At 40.2% G+C, this 16158-nt stretch overlaps 1 protein-coding gene across 4 annotated transcripts in view; it reads right to left on the bottom strand.

Annotated features, from left to right (window-relative positions):
• The window catches only part of ARHGEF7 (Rho guanine nucleotide exchange factor 7), a 128787-nt gene that overhangs the window by 58668 nt on the left and 53961 nt on the right, over positions 1–16158 (bottom strand). For all 4 annotated transcript variants that reach the window (XM_059821235.1, XM_059821907.1, XM_059823235.1 and 1 more), the window contains 2 exons: positions 14764–14965; positions 5469–5557 (listed from right to left, as the gene is read on the bottom strand). In XM_059821235.1, coding sequence (XP_059677218.1) covers positions 5469–5557; positions 14764–14965 — 291 coding nt within the window. The remainder of the gene's footprint in view (positions 1–5468; positions 5558–14763; positions 14966–16158) is intronic.

The following is a 16158-nucleotide window of genomic DNA, read 5'->3' as shown; positions in this document are numbered from 1 at the left end:
CAAGAGAGCCTTTAATGCAGATTTTAATGCTTACTCTTTAACTCAGGCTACATCCTTTTAGCTACCAGTTGCCAAAGGTTTACTTGGAGCTGTTCTGTTTTTACCTTAGCATGGGCTCAATTCTGTTATCAGGGCAGACTGATGATAGGCCTTATAGCACAGGGAAGTCCCAAGTTTGTGGCTTACATATTAAGACAGAAGAAAAAACTCAACTCAGGTTAAACTGCTTTCACTTCAGTGAACAGGCTTGTGGTTTGTCTTATCCACATGTAAAAAATCATTGCATTTTAAATAATTATTAAAAATAATTATTTTATAGTTATATTGCCATCAGAAGCATTAAATATTTTTCAATAAAATCTAGATGCCAGCTAGTCTAATTTAGTTTTTAAGCACAGCAGTAAAGTCTTACTTCTCTGAAACGAAGTGCACGCTACAGCACAGCCTCTCATTCTTTAAACAAAGAGATTAAAATGGTGAGCTTAAAAAAGAAAAGCGGGGATATTTGCCACACTGTGGAAAAAAGTGAAAACAAGACAATTATCCAACTCACCGCAGAGAGAATTAAGAACAGCACTCTAGGGCCACTGCTCTAATTTATTATATATATTATTATGAGCTGGTCATTTCCATGCCCCTGTGTAATATATGTTCAACAGTTAATAAATAGCTAGCAGTCAAAACAGTGGGAATCTTATTACATCAGTTTAGTGCACCAAGAAAGTTGCACCTGAGCAAGATGAAAACCAACCTAATTGCAAGAATCAGTATGATGGTCACCAGTTTCATTTTCTTCTTGGGTTTTTTTTTGTGTTTTGTTGTTGGGGTTTTTTTGTGGTGTGTGTTTTTTTTTTTTTAAACAAACTACTTTAAAACCCAGCTATGGCTATCTGTTTCCCAAAGTATACAGTAGCTTGAGTCTCCATGATTATGTTAATAGGTTATCCAGGAAACAATTACAAAAAGCACACAAGCCAAAGGTGGTATTTCAAAATTGTATGCCCTTTTATACCTTAACTATGGTTTTAGGCAAACTCAAACATTTATTTCCTATTATTTTCACTGAAGTACACTATTGCCCCCCAAAATGGCCTGTATTGCTCTTACAAAGTAAAATATGCGACCACAAGATTCAAATAATATTGGACACAGTCAATCTGGAGTTTTAATTAAGCCCAAATTAAACAGCTGCAACTCTTAATATGATGAAAAGTAAGATCTATCAGGGAAATCACAATGTAAGATTAAATATGAAGCATGTATTTGCCACTGAGTTAAAAAAACCCAGCCAACCAGAAAACAAATCTAAAGGCAAGGAAGGAGAGGCGGTGGGGTAGCTCTGTACGTCAAGGAGTGCTTTGATTGTATAGAGCTGGATGATTGTCACGATGGGGTTGAATGCTTATGGGCAAGGATGAGGGGGAAGGCCAACAAGCCGGATATCCTGCTGGGGGTCTGTTATAGACCACCCGACCAGGGCGTAGAAGCTGATGAAGCGTTCTAGAAGCGACTGGCAGAAGTCTCACAGTTGCAAGCCCTTGCTCTTGTGGGGGACTTCAACTTACCAGATGTCTGCTGGAAGTACAACACAGCTAAGAGGAAACAGTCCCGGAGGTTACTCGAGTGTGTGGAAGATAACTTCCTGACGCAGCTGGTAAGCGAGCCTACCAGGGAAGGTGCCCTGCTTGACCTGCTGTTTACGAACAGAGAGGGTCTGGTGGGAGAAGTGAAGGTCGGAGGCCGTCTTGGGCTTAGCGACCATGAAATGATAGAGTTTTCAATCTTTAGCCAAGTAAGGAGGCGGGTGAGCAATACCGCTACCATGGACTTCCGGAGGGCAGACTTTGCCCTGTTCAGGACACTGGTCGGGAGGGTCCCTTGGGAGACGGTCCTGAAGGGCAAAGGGGCCCAGGAAGGCTGGAACCTCTTCAAGAAGGAAATCTTGAAGGCGCAGGAGCAGGCAGTGCCCCTGTGCCGTAAGAAGAGCCGGCGGGGAAGACAGCCGGCCTGGCTGAACAAGGAGCTTATGCTGAGGCTCGGGGAAAAAAAGAGAACTTACCACCTCTGGAAAAAGGGGCAGGCAAGTGAAGAAGAATACAAGGACCTCGTTAGGTCATGCAGGGAGGGAATTAGGAAGGCGAAAGCCCAGCTAGAGCTCAACCTGGCCACGGTCGTGAGGGACAACCAAAAAAGCTTCTATAAATACATTAACAACAAAAAGGGGGCCAAGGAGGATCTCCATCCTCTACTGGATGCGGCGGGGAACATTGTCACGAAGGATGAGGAAAAGGCTGAGGTACTTAATGCCTTCTTCGCCTCAGTCTTTAACAGCCACACCAGGTATCCTCAGGGTATCCGTCTCCCTGAGCTGGATGACAGGGATGGAGAACAAAATAGGCTCCCCATGATCCAGGAGGAAGCAGTTAACAACCCGCTATGCCACCTGGACACTCACAAGTCTATGGGGCCTGATGGCATCCACTCAAGGGTGCTGAGGGAGCTGGCGGAGGAGCTTGCCAAGCCACTCTCCATCATTTATCAACAGTCCTGGTCAACGGGGGAGGTCCCGGACGACTGGAAGATTGCCAACATCACGCCCATCTACAAGAAGGGTCGGAAGGAGGATCCGGGGAACTACAGGCCTGTCAGCCTGACCTCGGTGCCGGGGAAGGTTATGGAGAGGCTCATCTCGAGGGCGCTCACGGGACACGTGCAGGATACCCAAGGGATCAGGCCAAGCCAGCACGGGTTCATGAAAGGCAGGTCCTGCTTGACCAACCTGATCTCCTTCTATGACCAGGTGACCCGCCTAGTGGATGAGGGGAAGGCTGTTGATGTTGTCTACCTGGACTTCAGCAAAGCCTTTGACACTGTCTCCCACAGTATTCTCCTGGAGAAGCTGGCGGCCCGTGGTTTAGACAGGTACACTCTTCGCTGGGTAAAAAACTGGCTGGATGGCCGAGCCCAGAGAGTTGTAGTGAATGGGGTGAAATCCAGCTGGCGGCCGGTCACAAGCGGAGTCCCCCAGGGCTCAGTTTTGGGACCGGTCTTGTTTAATGTCTTTATCAATGATCTGGATGAGGGGATTGAGTGCTCCCTCAGCAAGTTTGCAGACGACACCAAGTTGGGAGGGAGTGTTGATCTGCTTGAGGGTAGGAAGGCTCTGCAGAGGGATCTGGACAGGCTGGATCGATGGGCTGAGGCCAACCGGATGAAGTTCAATAAGGCCAAGTGCCGGGTTCTACACTTCAGCCACAACAACCCCAGGCAACGCTACAGGCTTGGGGACGAGTGGCTGGAAAGCTGCCCAGAGGAAAAGGACCTGGGGGTGTTGATTGACAGCCAGCTGAATATGAGCCAGCAGTGTGCCCAGGTGGCCAAGAAGGCCAACGGCATCCTGGCCTGTATCAGAAATGGTGTGGCCAGCAGGAGCAGGGAGGTCATCATGCCCCTGTACTCGGCTCTGGTAAGGCCGCACCTCGAATCCTGTGTTCAGTTTTGGGCCCCTCACTACAAGAAAGACATTGAGGTGCTGGAGCATGTCCAGAGAAGGGCGACGAAGCTGGTGAGGGGTCTGGAGCACAAGTCTTATGAGGAGCGGCTGAGGGAGCTGGGGTTGTTTAGCCTGGAGAAGAGGAGGCTGAGGGGAGACCTTATCGCTCTCTACAACTACCTGAAAGGGGGTTGCAGAGAGGTGGGTGTTGGCCTCTTCTCCCGAGTGACAAGTGACAGGACTAGAGGAAATGGCCTCAAGTTGCGCCAGGGGAGGTTCAGGCTAGATATTAGGAAAAAGTTCTTCACTGAGAGAGTAGTGAAACATTGGAATAGGCTGCCCAGGGAGGTGGTAGAGTCACCCTCCCTGGAGATATTCAAGGAGCGTGTGGATGTGGCATTGTGGGATGTAGCTTGATGGGCATGGTGCTGTGTGGTGTTGGGTGGGTTGTGGCTTGTTGTTGTTGTGTGGTGGGTTTTTGGTGTGGGGTGGTTTTTTTTTTTTTTGTTTTGGTTTTTTTTTTTCCCCTCCAGGTTGGACTTGATGATCTTACAGGTCTTTTCCAACCGCAGTGATTCTGTGATTCTGTGATTCTTTGACTGGTGTTCAAGAGAGTTGCCAATTTATTTTGATTAAAAATTCAACATAGGTATAGATTAAATTTGCAGTCTTCTGCCTAGTGAAGGAACTAAATCCTCTCTTTGCTGCATTCATTTCAGTTGACTTGTATTGAAAAACATAGGTTTTAACATCAAAATGACAATACAGAAGATGTATTTGCTACTACACACTACAGCAACTTTGAAAAAAATTACTATAAAGAGATATAGTGAAAAACAAAAATAAAAAGGAAAACTCTCCGATATTTTGTTGCTGGATGTACCACAGTAAGATCATTACTTCCTGCAGTTTGACGGAAGGTGTGCCTGCACAGGTACTTTCCACTGTGACTAGCAGGTGCGGGATACAATAGCCAGAGAACTGCAGCCCTCCCTTTACCATGGAATTACGGCTACCAACAGAGGCACCAGGCAAGCTGGGGGAGGAGCAGGAGGTTGCTTCAGTGTTTTCAACTAGGGGACTATATGCAAAACTCCTCTGTTCTTCCAGGTGGTTGGTGTTATTCATGCCACAAGCGCAAAAGATGAAAGCATAAAACAATGCCTTACGATCCCTGCTAAAAACTGACAAAGAAAATGAAAAACAATGACAGCTGCTTCAAAGGAAAGGGAAAGAAACCTTGTGTTTTGGTTTTACACCAGCAGGGAGCAGTGGTTAACAAAAACAGTAAGATGCTTTTTGCTTCCCAATGTATCTACTGTTAGTAAATAAAGGATTCTCAAAATGGTTACAACAACAGGTTTAAAGACAGTTTGGTATGTTTCTTACATGCATCTACTAAAGAGGTCTGAGTACTAGGTTAAGAATTCCTGGAGGTGTGACTGACACTGGCTATACCGCTTTTGCTGCTAAATCTATCCATCAGCGTAAGGGAAAGGCTCCCGAAGTTAGTAATTTAATTGATTTGTAAGCATGAATACGAAGGATGCAAATTCATTCAAAATGTTCAATCTCTTGTTCAACAAAAAGAACAAAAATATTCTTAACTATTTTAACACAGTAGAATTTCATTAATTCATAGAGATTGGGGAAGACTGATTGCGTATATGGGGGATGGGGAGGAAAGGGAATTAACAACTAGCAAAGCAAATAAAATGAGCATCATGTATTACAGAAATGCCTATTATTCACTTACTACAGACTATAATTTTGCATCATGCTTAAGAATCCATATGTATGATATTCTATTAAACTAATAATGATCTTGTTTATATGAGAATTCACTAAAACCCCTATCTAGTTTTGGCACTATGGCTCTGACAAGGCTGCCAATTTTTTGTGCAGATAAAACCATTTAGTTAAATGACGTTCTACTGTATATAACAGCTCACACAGAGGAAAAAGGATCACTCACCACATTGTAATAGCTTTTGTTAATTGCAGATGTATCAAAGCCTTTAGGTGGACTCTTCAATGTACCTGATTTGGGGGAGACCGGTTTTTCTGAAATGTAAGATATTTTTGTGTCAATGGGGTGCAATTTCATAGCTCAACACTAGAGGTCAAACAAACTGCTTAAAATATTTATCATAAGACACAGTGAAAATAGCGCTTCACTGAGAAATGTACATATTTGTGCTTGAAATTATTGGTTAAAGAATCAAAATGGTTCATATGTTTACAATGAATGAAACTCTAGCCTCAATAGCAAGCAGAAAAACTCCCATTCTTTTTCCTGGAAACAGAAAGTCAGTTAATAAAATTAGCTTTTCCAAAATTATTTTTTAAAAATTAAATATTATCACAGACCACAATTAAAAAAACAAAACACACACACCAGGCATTTCCAAACACTACACACTACACTTTCAAACAAAAGTATTATTAAGTTTTAGTATCAATATAATGAACTCTGTAAAAGCAAGTGACCAATCCAAGGCTGAATGTACCAGAGGTGGGACATTACACTCAGTCTGGTTGAAATTGAGAATCAAAACACTATACAAGTAGTGAAGTGACTTACCAGACGCCTAGCACACAAAAATCATCTTTTAAAACAAATTATCTGCATTGTTAATGAAGTAAAAAATAAAAATGTTATGCACTTGAGAATAGAGTCCATCATAACAATAAATGCAATCCTTCCTATTATTCCGTAGTGAATCTACCCCTGTGCAATGCATGCTCTTCCTGGAAGGATAACATTAAGTCTGCAAGATCAAAACGACAGTCCTAAGAGTTATCCAAGTACTGACTCCCAGAACGGAAAGGCATAGAAAACACACTCCCCTAAAGCCTCCCCGCCCACCTCTACCCTTCCTCTAAGTCAATCACAGAGGAGCAAAGATGAGGGAAGGACAATCAAGGGCATCATGGTGCATGCTGGAGAAAAGCAAGTAAGATTTACAGCATCTCTTTTTGACCTCTCACACTTTGCACACAACCACCTGAGAATGCTTGTGAGACTTGAGATTGAGATTGCTTGAAATTTATCGGGACATTATGGTGTTTTGGTTTGTTTTTTTAAAATAAGCACGCTTGTCTAATATGCAAACTTCAAATAAGCATTTGAGTAACTTGTATCCAAACAATAAAATGGCAGATTGTCCAAAAAAAAAAAAAAAAGCATTATCAAAACATACTTACTGAAAGTTTTACCTTTATTTTAAAACCAAGCTCCTGTTTCAAACACATTTTAATAAAGTTATATGAATAATTTAACTCTAGTTTACCTGATACCTCAGGCCACTAAGAATAAATTATGCAAGTCTCAAATACAGACCTGCCTTTCCAGGAAAAGCCCAGTCAGCCAAGTTAAGGGCCAGCGACGGGAAATTTCTATGGACCAGGGAAACACCACCATAAGCAGAACAGACCACCTGGTACCAGGCTCTGCTGGACTGTACCCTTGGTAATTTAGTGCTTCTTCAGGCTGCCCAGCTGCAGCCCCATGGATGTTGTAATTTCAGGCAAGCTAACTACAGATGCAAGCCACCCTTTTGTCTCCAGTGCCAGGAGCACTCACCTGATGGCAGGCCGGCTGAACCTGAGGCTTTAGCTAACAGTCCGCAGGAGCAGCTCAGGCCCCAAGAGCACACATGTGGTATCTTTGAGGGGATTTTCTCTGTATTGCCCTGGAATTTTCCTCAAAGAAGCCATTTTAAAAATAAAATATGGTCTTAAAACTGCCAAACATGGGCAAAACATTTCTCCTTACCATGTTCAGAGATGACAGTAAAATCCTGTTGGTTAATATCCCCTGCCCACTCCCCCAGGTCAGCTATAAGCTGACAGACAGCATGAAAACCATTAGCCCCACCAGTTATTCAGCTGGGAAAACTGACGCTCTCAGCCACCCAGTACATACATGCTCTGCTATACAGCCAAGTAATTCCAAATGACAGGACTCCTCCTATCCCCTTAAAACCATAAACCCAGATTTGTCATTAAATACTCAATGTGAAAGAAGCACCTAAAGTCATGTACAGCTACTCATTCATATATTTATATATACTGCTACTCATTTATGGGACAATTACAACTTGTTTCTTTGTACTGAATGATGAAAATGATGGAGTTTACGTAAACTTGGTAATTTGCTTTCATTGTCTGTGGAAGCTCTTGACTTATCCCAAAATTTACAGTGACTTTCAGGTTCACTAAATACCTAAAGGTTTATTAATCATCTGCCAAAATGCACGAAAGGAGAAACCAGAGTTATTTAAGGAAAAAGGTAAATACTTGTCACTGAATTTTATCATAATACAGATGTCTGATCCTTGTTAATATGGAGAAAGTTCACTGGTCACAGAAGTCTGGTTCTTCTTCCAGTTACTTTGTTATCTTAAAGGGTGTAAAAATACATCTCTTCCCCTAACTTTTTCTTCTCCTAAGCTGCTGAAGAAAGTGGGAGATTTTTTGCTGAAATATAAACTCATTTATATTAACAGCTGTTCAGCTGATTCAGTTATCCATCAGAGAGACATGATCAAATTCAGATTTCAAAACAGGGCACAAAAAAGAATCACACATTCAAATTATTTTGCCTGAACAGCCATAATCAACATTCAGCTTTTAAAATGCAAAGGCCATTTCCAAGACACAGAATTAGACACAGCAAATCAGTCCAACTGTCTATCACGTCTGGTATTCTGCCTCCAAGCACTGCCTTGCTTCATAAAGAGGAATATGAAACAGTCTTGTTGCAGTTAGCTTATTGCACTATGCATTACACAGAAGAAAATCCTGATCTTGCACATAAGAAATCACTTTCTTAGCATAAACAAAGATAAGTGTTACTTATTATCCTTCATGAGAGAACATTAGAGTACTTTTGGAAGCATACAGCATAATTCATTAAACATTTCAAGCAGGCGTCACCCCCATTCAGCATACTGGGAACATATACAGGTCTTATAGGTCCATAGGTCTATGAAGTCCATAGGTTTCTGAGACATTAGCAAAACCCTAGCACCCTGTCCACTCAAACATATAAACTCTGTTTCTCAAAGCACTGGAAGAGAGCGACCTGAGCCAGACACCAGGTTTTCCCAGACAGAAGATTTGTCCCTTCTCCCTAGTTTTCTCCCAGTCACCATGTGAATCTGTTACATTAACACTGAAAACACAACAAAAACATGCACAGCATATGATCAAATCCAAAGCAAACAAGCATCTGCTCAAGTACTGGAAGAGACCATATCCAGCTGATGACTGAAACCAACAGGTAAGTTACCGCTATCAGTTTCTTTCTTGATTAAAGCATTACATTCAACTGCGCTCAGCTACACTCGATAATGCTTTGAAGCATCTAGTGGCTAGTGATAAACCAGATAGAATTCACTTAACAGATCATCTTTGGGTGGAGACTGAGGTTGGCACAGGCTTCTTAACATTATTCTTCCAGCAAATAATTACTCTCAGTAGAACCAAAACAACTTAGGGCAGCTGCTTCTGTAACCTTTCCTTAAGTAGTACATAAGATGTCACAAACACTCTAAAATGAAGTAAAGTTATCATATCCTTTACAAGTGACTGTAAAAGGACAATTTACCCAATCCTTCCCAATGTTCTATTTCATTCTACTTTCATTTACATGCAAGTGTTTCTTTTACTTGCCTTGAAATTACTTGTCATTCTCACATTCTCTCCTATCACTCTTCTGTAATGTCTCCAGTTTACGGCAGATTCGTTTTCATGCAACAACCTACTTCATGCTACTCCAGAAAGCACTCCTTCAGGTCATACTATACTAAAGCATTTCAACCCTACTGCTGCAAGAATATCACCGTGTGTTTCTGCCATTACTAGGCTATGGTGCATCATCTAGATGCAAAGATCTGATTTGGGGTAGGGCTATTTCATCCTACAGTATGGGAGGAAAGATGAGCCAACTGGGACACCAAAAGCTATGTGGTCCCTATTAGTGAAGTGCTATAACCAAGCTTTGTCTCTAGACTAATCGGTTCAAGTCCAACACCAGGAGGGCAGACCTAAACTTGTTCCCAGTTCTCAAGCTGGCTCAGGCATTGCTGCAACATGCTCCACTCTGCAATGTGGACACTACCAATGTTTCTTCCCTAGTGGCATTCACTGGTCCCAACCTCTATTCTACTTATGCCTGTAGAATAACACTTGACAAGACAACAAAATACCCCTCCAAGTATACATGGTTGGGGAGAGGAAAACTAGCATTCTTGGTAGGTTTTTTTTTTTCTTTTCTTCCTTTTTTTTCAAAGCTAAAAGTGTATCTGTCCTTCCCTCATGCACCACAGGATTGGAACAACAGATACTCTACTCTTCCACTATACTCTGGCCTTTTCCAACATTGATTTTTTTTTATTTTTTTCTTTTAAAGATTCAACCAGAAGAACCACTAACACTGTAATTTGCACTGGGCCTGATACCAACATAACTGTCAAGAAAGCATAATGGAAGAGAGGCTAGTAATTACACATTAATTTCTGGGAAGAATTAGAATAAAGTTTGTGACATATCAAATGTCATTTTTCAAAGCTATATTCCCTTCTCCATAATCTCATGCCATTTAAACGGATTACACTTTGATAAAACCCAGCAAGTGACCATGTGATTTTTTTAAAACCTGATTAACATCTGACAGTAGCTAAGCAAGTGCATCCCATTCTGGCTAACCCCTATTCTCTTCATCACAAGGGAACTCTCAAAACTAAGTCTCCAAATCTCTCTACTGTGCGAGACAGAAGCAGCAGTATGAGAGACAAGACTCCACCTTCCCCCCTCCCTGCTCCATTTTATTTAATAAAAAAGAACCTCAATAAGGCCACACTGTCAAATATCTAACAAGTTTATACAGTATAAATCTTCTACCCTCTCATGTCTAACAGTATGGCAGGATGAAAATAAAGTTCCCTCATTTCAAAGTACTTCCTGACTAGTGATCAAAGAACATTAAAAAAGGCAGAATGTTACAAGGTATAACAAGAGAAATGAAAACATGTGCACAGGGAGGGAGGGAGAGAGAAATGGACCATCTTTTTGATCCTTACAGCATAGGAACATATCTGAAAAGAAACTACTCTTCCGGTTTTTTTCTTCTATTTGTAAGTTTGATCTTAAGCACTACAATTTCAAACAAATCCTGCAGGAGTGGCGGGGGGGAGAATAACGCACAAAAGCAAAATACAAACCATTTTCCATCTCAACCAAATTTATTTCCCCAACATTTACTGTCATCGTACAGCCTAAGAAAACTAAATGCTGTGCTTTGCTCAGTTATTTCAGTACCTTTCCTGCAAACATTCATAGCTCACCTCATACATGTATTAGCATTCTATGCTTACACTAATCATTCTGGTATAGCTAAGCAAAACAAGTTACAACGTAGTAAACATGGGCACAGCTTTGCGATGTTGTAGTTACTCTGAGATACCTCATCATGTAACATGCTCTGCTTGTGCAATATATGTAATGTAGTTTCCTTTTCTTCTAAAATCTTTAAGAAAACAATGTAGGTAAAGGCAGTTCCCATTACTAAGCAGCACATCAAATTTGAGCATTCATTTCTTTCATACAGCCAGTATTCTGAATTCTCTCTCAGGAAAGAGAACTACCACTACATCATAATCTCAGATTATCCCATATTTTTCAGCTGCTTCTTCTAGCTCTTTCTTCCTTTCCTTGAATATCTAACTTCACAGCAACCATACAAGTTAAGAATTACAAACATACAGTTATCTGACATTATATAATATTGTAATTCAGAACAAAAATCCATTTATCTAAACATCTAATGTCTATGAATTTTGTGAGAATTAATAAAAACACACATAAAGAACTTATTTTTCCTTTCGTCTGTTACCCACTTTGCTGAAGTCAGGTTACAGCAGACTGAAGGCATTTATTTAATCAAACCCACCATTTCCCAGGAGCTCTCCAAATAATGCATCATCAAAAATGATACCACATAGCATTGCCTGTACAGAATTTCTAACTAGTTGCAGTATTTTCAGACACATTTGAGAAGAAAAGGTGGAGTCATACTGTTGATACCAGAACATTTTACATTTTGAAAACCGATTACATGTCTGAGATGAACATTTTGTTCATAAAGAGACCTTAAACAAGAGCAAGCATTTCAACAATCCTATCCTGATCTTTAAATCAATTCATTATAACGCTGACAGAAAACACATTCTGAATTTCAGCTTGCAAGACCAGCAAGTTCTAATAGCTCGTTTTAAAAATACAGCAGGAAAAAAAAAAAAGCACTTCTGTGTTTTATCCTTATGCTCAAAGCATGAAGGCACTTTAAGATTTTTCCTAATTCAGAGATGTTTTAAGTGAGGTATATATAGTTGCCAGGAAGTCAAGAAAAATGGAGAGTGAAAGACTATCAATTCAAGAAATGTCAACCAGTCTAATGAAGACTAGCAAAAATGAGCAGGGGCACAGAAGTGCAACAGAGACTGTCAACTCATACGTATAACCTAGATGAAACTTCTCATGAACACCCACCAGAGCCATTCATTTAACTTCAGAGCTTTGTGGTAAATGGCACTACATTCCTGTTTCAACAAGGACAGTAAAAGAAAGGAAGTCCAACCTCAGGATGCATTGGCAATGTACTTTGATACAGGAGGGAGGAGAGTTATAGAAAAGTCCTCTTTCTAGTACCTTCAACAATACCCACAAAGCAGAAATCAGTTGAGACTAGAAATGTTCATAACAAATTTCAGGAAAAAACAATCAAAATAAATAAAAAAAAAGAGAGCAGCAAAATGAGAATAATGAACTTCAAGTAAGAAGAATTCAGTAAACTTAAAAATATGGGTAAAAAAGGATTCCCACTAGTGATGACATAAGGGGAAAAGGCTCAGAAGAATGACAAAATTTAAAAATTAGGGGCATCTCAAAGGATGGAGATGCAAATTGACATGATCAAATATCACAAATACTACAGTGACCTCAAACACACAAAAGCAGCAAAAAAACTAACTAGAAAAAGTCAGGTCACCAGTTGAAATATAACTAACATGGGCATAAGGGTAGTAGCAACAAAGCATTCCATAGCATACATTCCTCAAGGGGGAAAGCTGATCTGCAACTCAATAGGGAAGAAGAGTTATTAACAGACATCAAGAAGCTCTTTATCTGTTATGCTTCCTTCTACCACCCGCCCATCCTCATTATAAAAAGGTCAACTTCAGACAATTCAAAACACATACCTAGAAAGGCATAAAAGCAAGTTAAAACTAGTATTTTGATAAATTAAACAGTACCTGCCGTGCTGATTTGGCAGTAAAAGAACTAGCTACATCCACATTTGAAACCACAGAGAACAAGTGAAGTTCTATGAAGTACTGGAAAAGGCCAAAACACAGTAATCGTCTTTAAAAAGGAGGAAGAGAACAGAGAAAGCTAGAGAGCTACATGTCAGTCATTTTAACTTTGTAATAGTCAGTAAATGCACAGAAAACAAAAGCAATGAACTCAACTTCCTCAGAAATAGAAAAGCACGGGAACATACTCCCTTCCATAGAAGCAACTGAGCATACGAGAGAGTGCTCCAAGAATGCAAGAAATCTCGCAGAAGCCAGAAGGAGCAAGCCCTTGTAGCACAGGGAACATACCTATACATCAGAGGGAAAAGAAGAGTTTCGCAGAAAACTTTTCTGATGGTGAGAAGTGAAAAAGTTAAACCAGGGACTGGAAGCAGTTCATCTCAGCCCCCCAGGAATCGGACAGGGTTGCAAGGACTAGCAAGAATTAAACTGCACTTGGTACTAACCTCAGCCTCACAGCCTGTTGGCTTTCCCATTTAGAAGAGTTACTTCACCCAAGTGAAGTATTCTTAGAAAAACAAGAATAACCTTAATTTCAGTTGCTGGCAACTTTTAATTCTTGTATGTTCACTGTCAAAAACTACTTCCATTCTGGTGCCTAACTGCTGACCCAGGTTCCAGCCTCAGGAATTGGAAGAGACAGAACTGATGAAATCTATACAAGACCTCTTCAGCAATGTTTTAAATGTGTAATGATGGGACAAGATAGTCATCATGGCTGAAAGAGACTGCTACAACAACACTACAGACAAGAAAAAACAGGCTTCAGGAATTTTTTTCAGGATAAGCCGCACCTGAGAGATATGTGCAGAACACTAAAGCTAAGTCTTATATTGCGACTGTGCTTAAGAGATCTAGTTGAAAATGACAAGTTACAGATCTAAGACTCTAGCATTCTGCAAAAACAGGCTGTAGATAGCAAATCATGGAAGAAAATAAGAGGATGCAACTAGAGGAGAAAGAATAAGTTTAAAAATGGAGTTTTACCCTCACAATTTCAGTTTGCAATCACGCATCCGTATGGCTGCCTAATAAAAAAAAAGGTCATGCCAATGATTTTAGCATGGCCCAGATGTGTGTTTTCATTGGAGCTGTGACAACAGAAAGACTGGTAAAGCCTCTCAGGTTTATCCCCAATCTCTGAAAGCAAGTAGAGACAAAAAAAATTGTAAGATGTCACCTGCGTCAAGGTCCTGTTGGATTAAAAAAAAAGTTAGTTCTCATATTCAGTCATGAAGATGGCATTTACAGAAGGCACTTCCACTGTATGAAGTTCAAAATAGAACTTCAGTGGAAGAGTGAAGCCTGTATAAAGAAAAGTTGAAGGCACATGAACAATAAAAAAAAAAAATCACGAATATATTCTCTTTCAAAAATTATCTCTAACTTTTAGTAGATTTCATTAGAACTGGGGATTTTTCCTGCATTTGTTTGCTTCTAAGTAATAGGACACATTTAGACATTTTTTGCTGTAGTTTGTTGTTGGTTTGGGGGGGTTTTGGTTGGTTTTGGTTTGTTTTTTGGTTTTGTTTTTTTTTTTTTTTTAAAAGCAATTTGCAGGAAATCTCTCACTATTTAAACCCAAAACACCAATTCAAAGTATGTCAGCATCAGAGCCAAAATCCAGCATTCTAGAAATTCAGACCGAGAAAGCCAGAGCAGCCCAACTGTGACTGACAGACAAACAGAATGGGGGAGTTTCCTACATACTTACTGTTAATTCAAAAGTCCTAGACCACTCTACATAGCGAACTCGGGTGGGGGAGGATGAGTTCCTGAGCATTAATGACTGCTGTGAATGAAGTTCAGTAAATACTGTCAAGCTTAAACTATCAACCTCTACCCAAAGCAAGAATATCTGCAAATATGGTCTCCTTCAAAACTCACCATTTGATTTTATTTCTCGTACGTAGTTACTTGGAAACCACCCTGTTTTGCCATTTAGGGTTCCTTCCCACCAGCCTCCTTCTTCCACTCTTGTAACATGAATAATATCTCCTTTTGAAAAAGAAAGTTCATCTTCATTTGTCTGTTGAAAATTAAATTTTGCTCTCACCACCAACTGATGGTTGCTGTTATCTGTCATGTCCTAGTAAGCGAGAATACAAAGAACAAAAAGATCACATTAGAGATTTAAACAATTATTCCATGAACAAAACAGAAGTATCCATAAAATGGAAATAGCCTCTCCTCCACACACAACACTCCCCACACATTTTTATTCTAAGCATTTTTAAGGGATGATTTGCTATTTCCAGTATTTCTGTAATGTTTAATCTATGGATTTGTATCAGTCCAGGAAATATATCATCTCATTACAGCCCCTTCAAATCAGAAGGGGGTAACAGAGCTAAAATGAGAATCATTCTTACTCCCCCCAAAAAATAAATCAAATTCTATTTTCTATGCGCAGTGTAAATCGGAACTGCCTTTGACAACTACAAAAACAACAGCTTTACATTAGGGAGGTTTTTTCTAAAACTTTCCAGGCTGGGAGGAGGGCAGAACTGACTCAGGTTTAATCGAATTCTGGATATAAATAAAGAGTTTGCAGCTTAAAACTTTTTTTTTTCTGTAAGAGATCAGGTTGGAAGGTTCCACACCCAAATGTGCGAGTCTCCCTGGCCTGTCCATGGAGAAGGACAGTGTTCTTCCACAAAACCTACAGAACAGTTACGCAATTTACCTTGAATAAGCACTCGCAAATCATTTGCTTCAAGTTTAGCAAAGCTGCAAGTCTGCAGCATGTCAGACCTGCAGCTGTCCATATATATACATATATATATATATGCTCATTCCCTATCACAGATGTGAAGGCAGATGATTGGTCCATCATAACAACTAAATGTTAATAGCTACTTCTTAGAAGTCTTTCAAATTAATAATGTTCAAATTTGGCATTCTGTTCTTGGATGTCAATTTTGAGTATCTGCATCATTTAACCATTTCATGAGAGTTAGGACAAACTTTTATGCTAAAAAAGCTTTAAATAATCCAAATATAATCCACTGCACTGGAACTGAGAGAATAGGACTATAAATCATGTCTGTCTCTATGATAAGTAAGGATCGATACCTGTATTACTAAAAACAAAGGAAACTGAGTACAAATCTGGTGAGAACAGTTCCAAACTGATCATCTACAGCAGCAAAACCAAACTAAGAATTTCCCAGGTTTGGCCACTAGCTCTCTTTCCCTCCTTGCACTTCTCTGCCCCTTTGCAACTTTCTGCAGAGTTGTTCAGATCACCAAAAAGTGACAGAAATACTTAAAACTGATTAC

This window comes from Gavia stellata, chromosome 1 (assembly GCF_030936135.1).
Source record: "Gavia stellata isolate bGavSte3 chromosome 1, bGavSte3.hap2, whole genome shotgun sequence".
NCBI lineage: Eukaryota > Metazoa > Chordata > Aves > Gaviiformes > Gaviidae > Gavia > Gavia stellata.
This window is presented reverse-complemented; position numbering and strand designations above follow the sequence as displayed.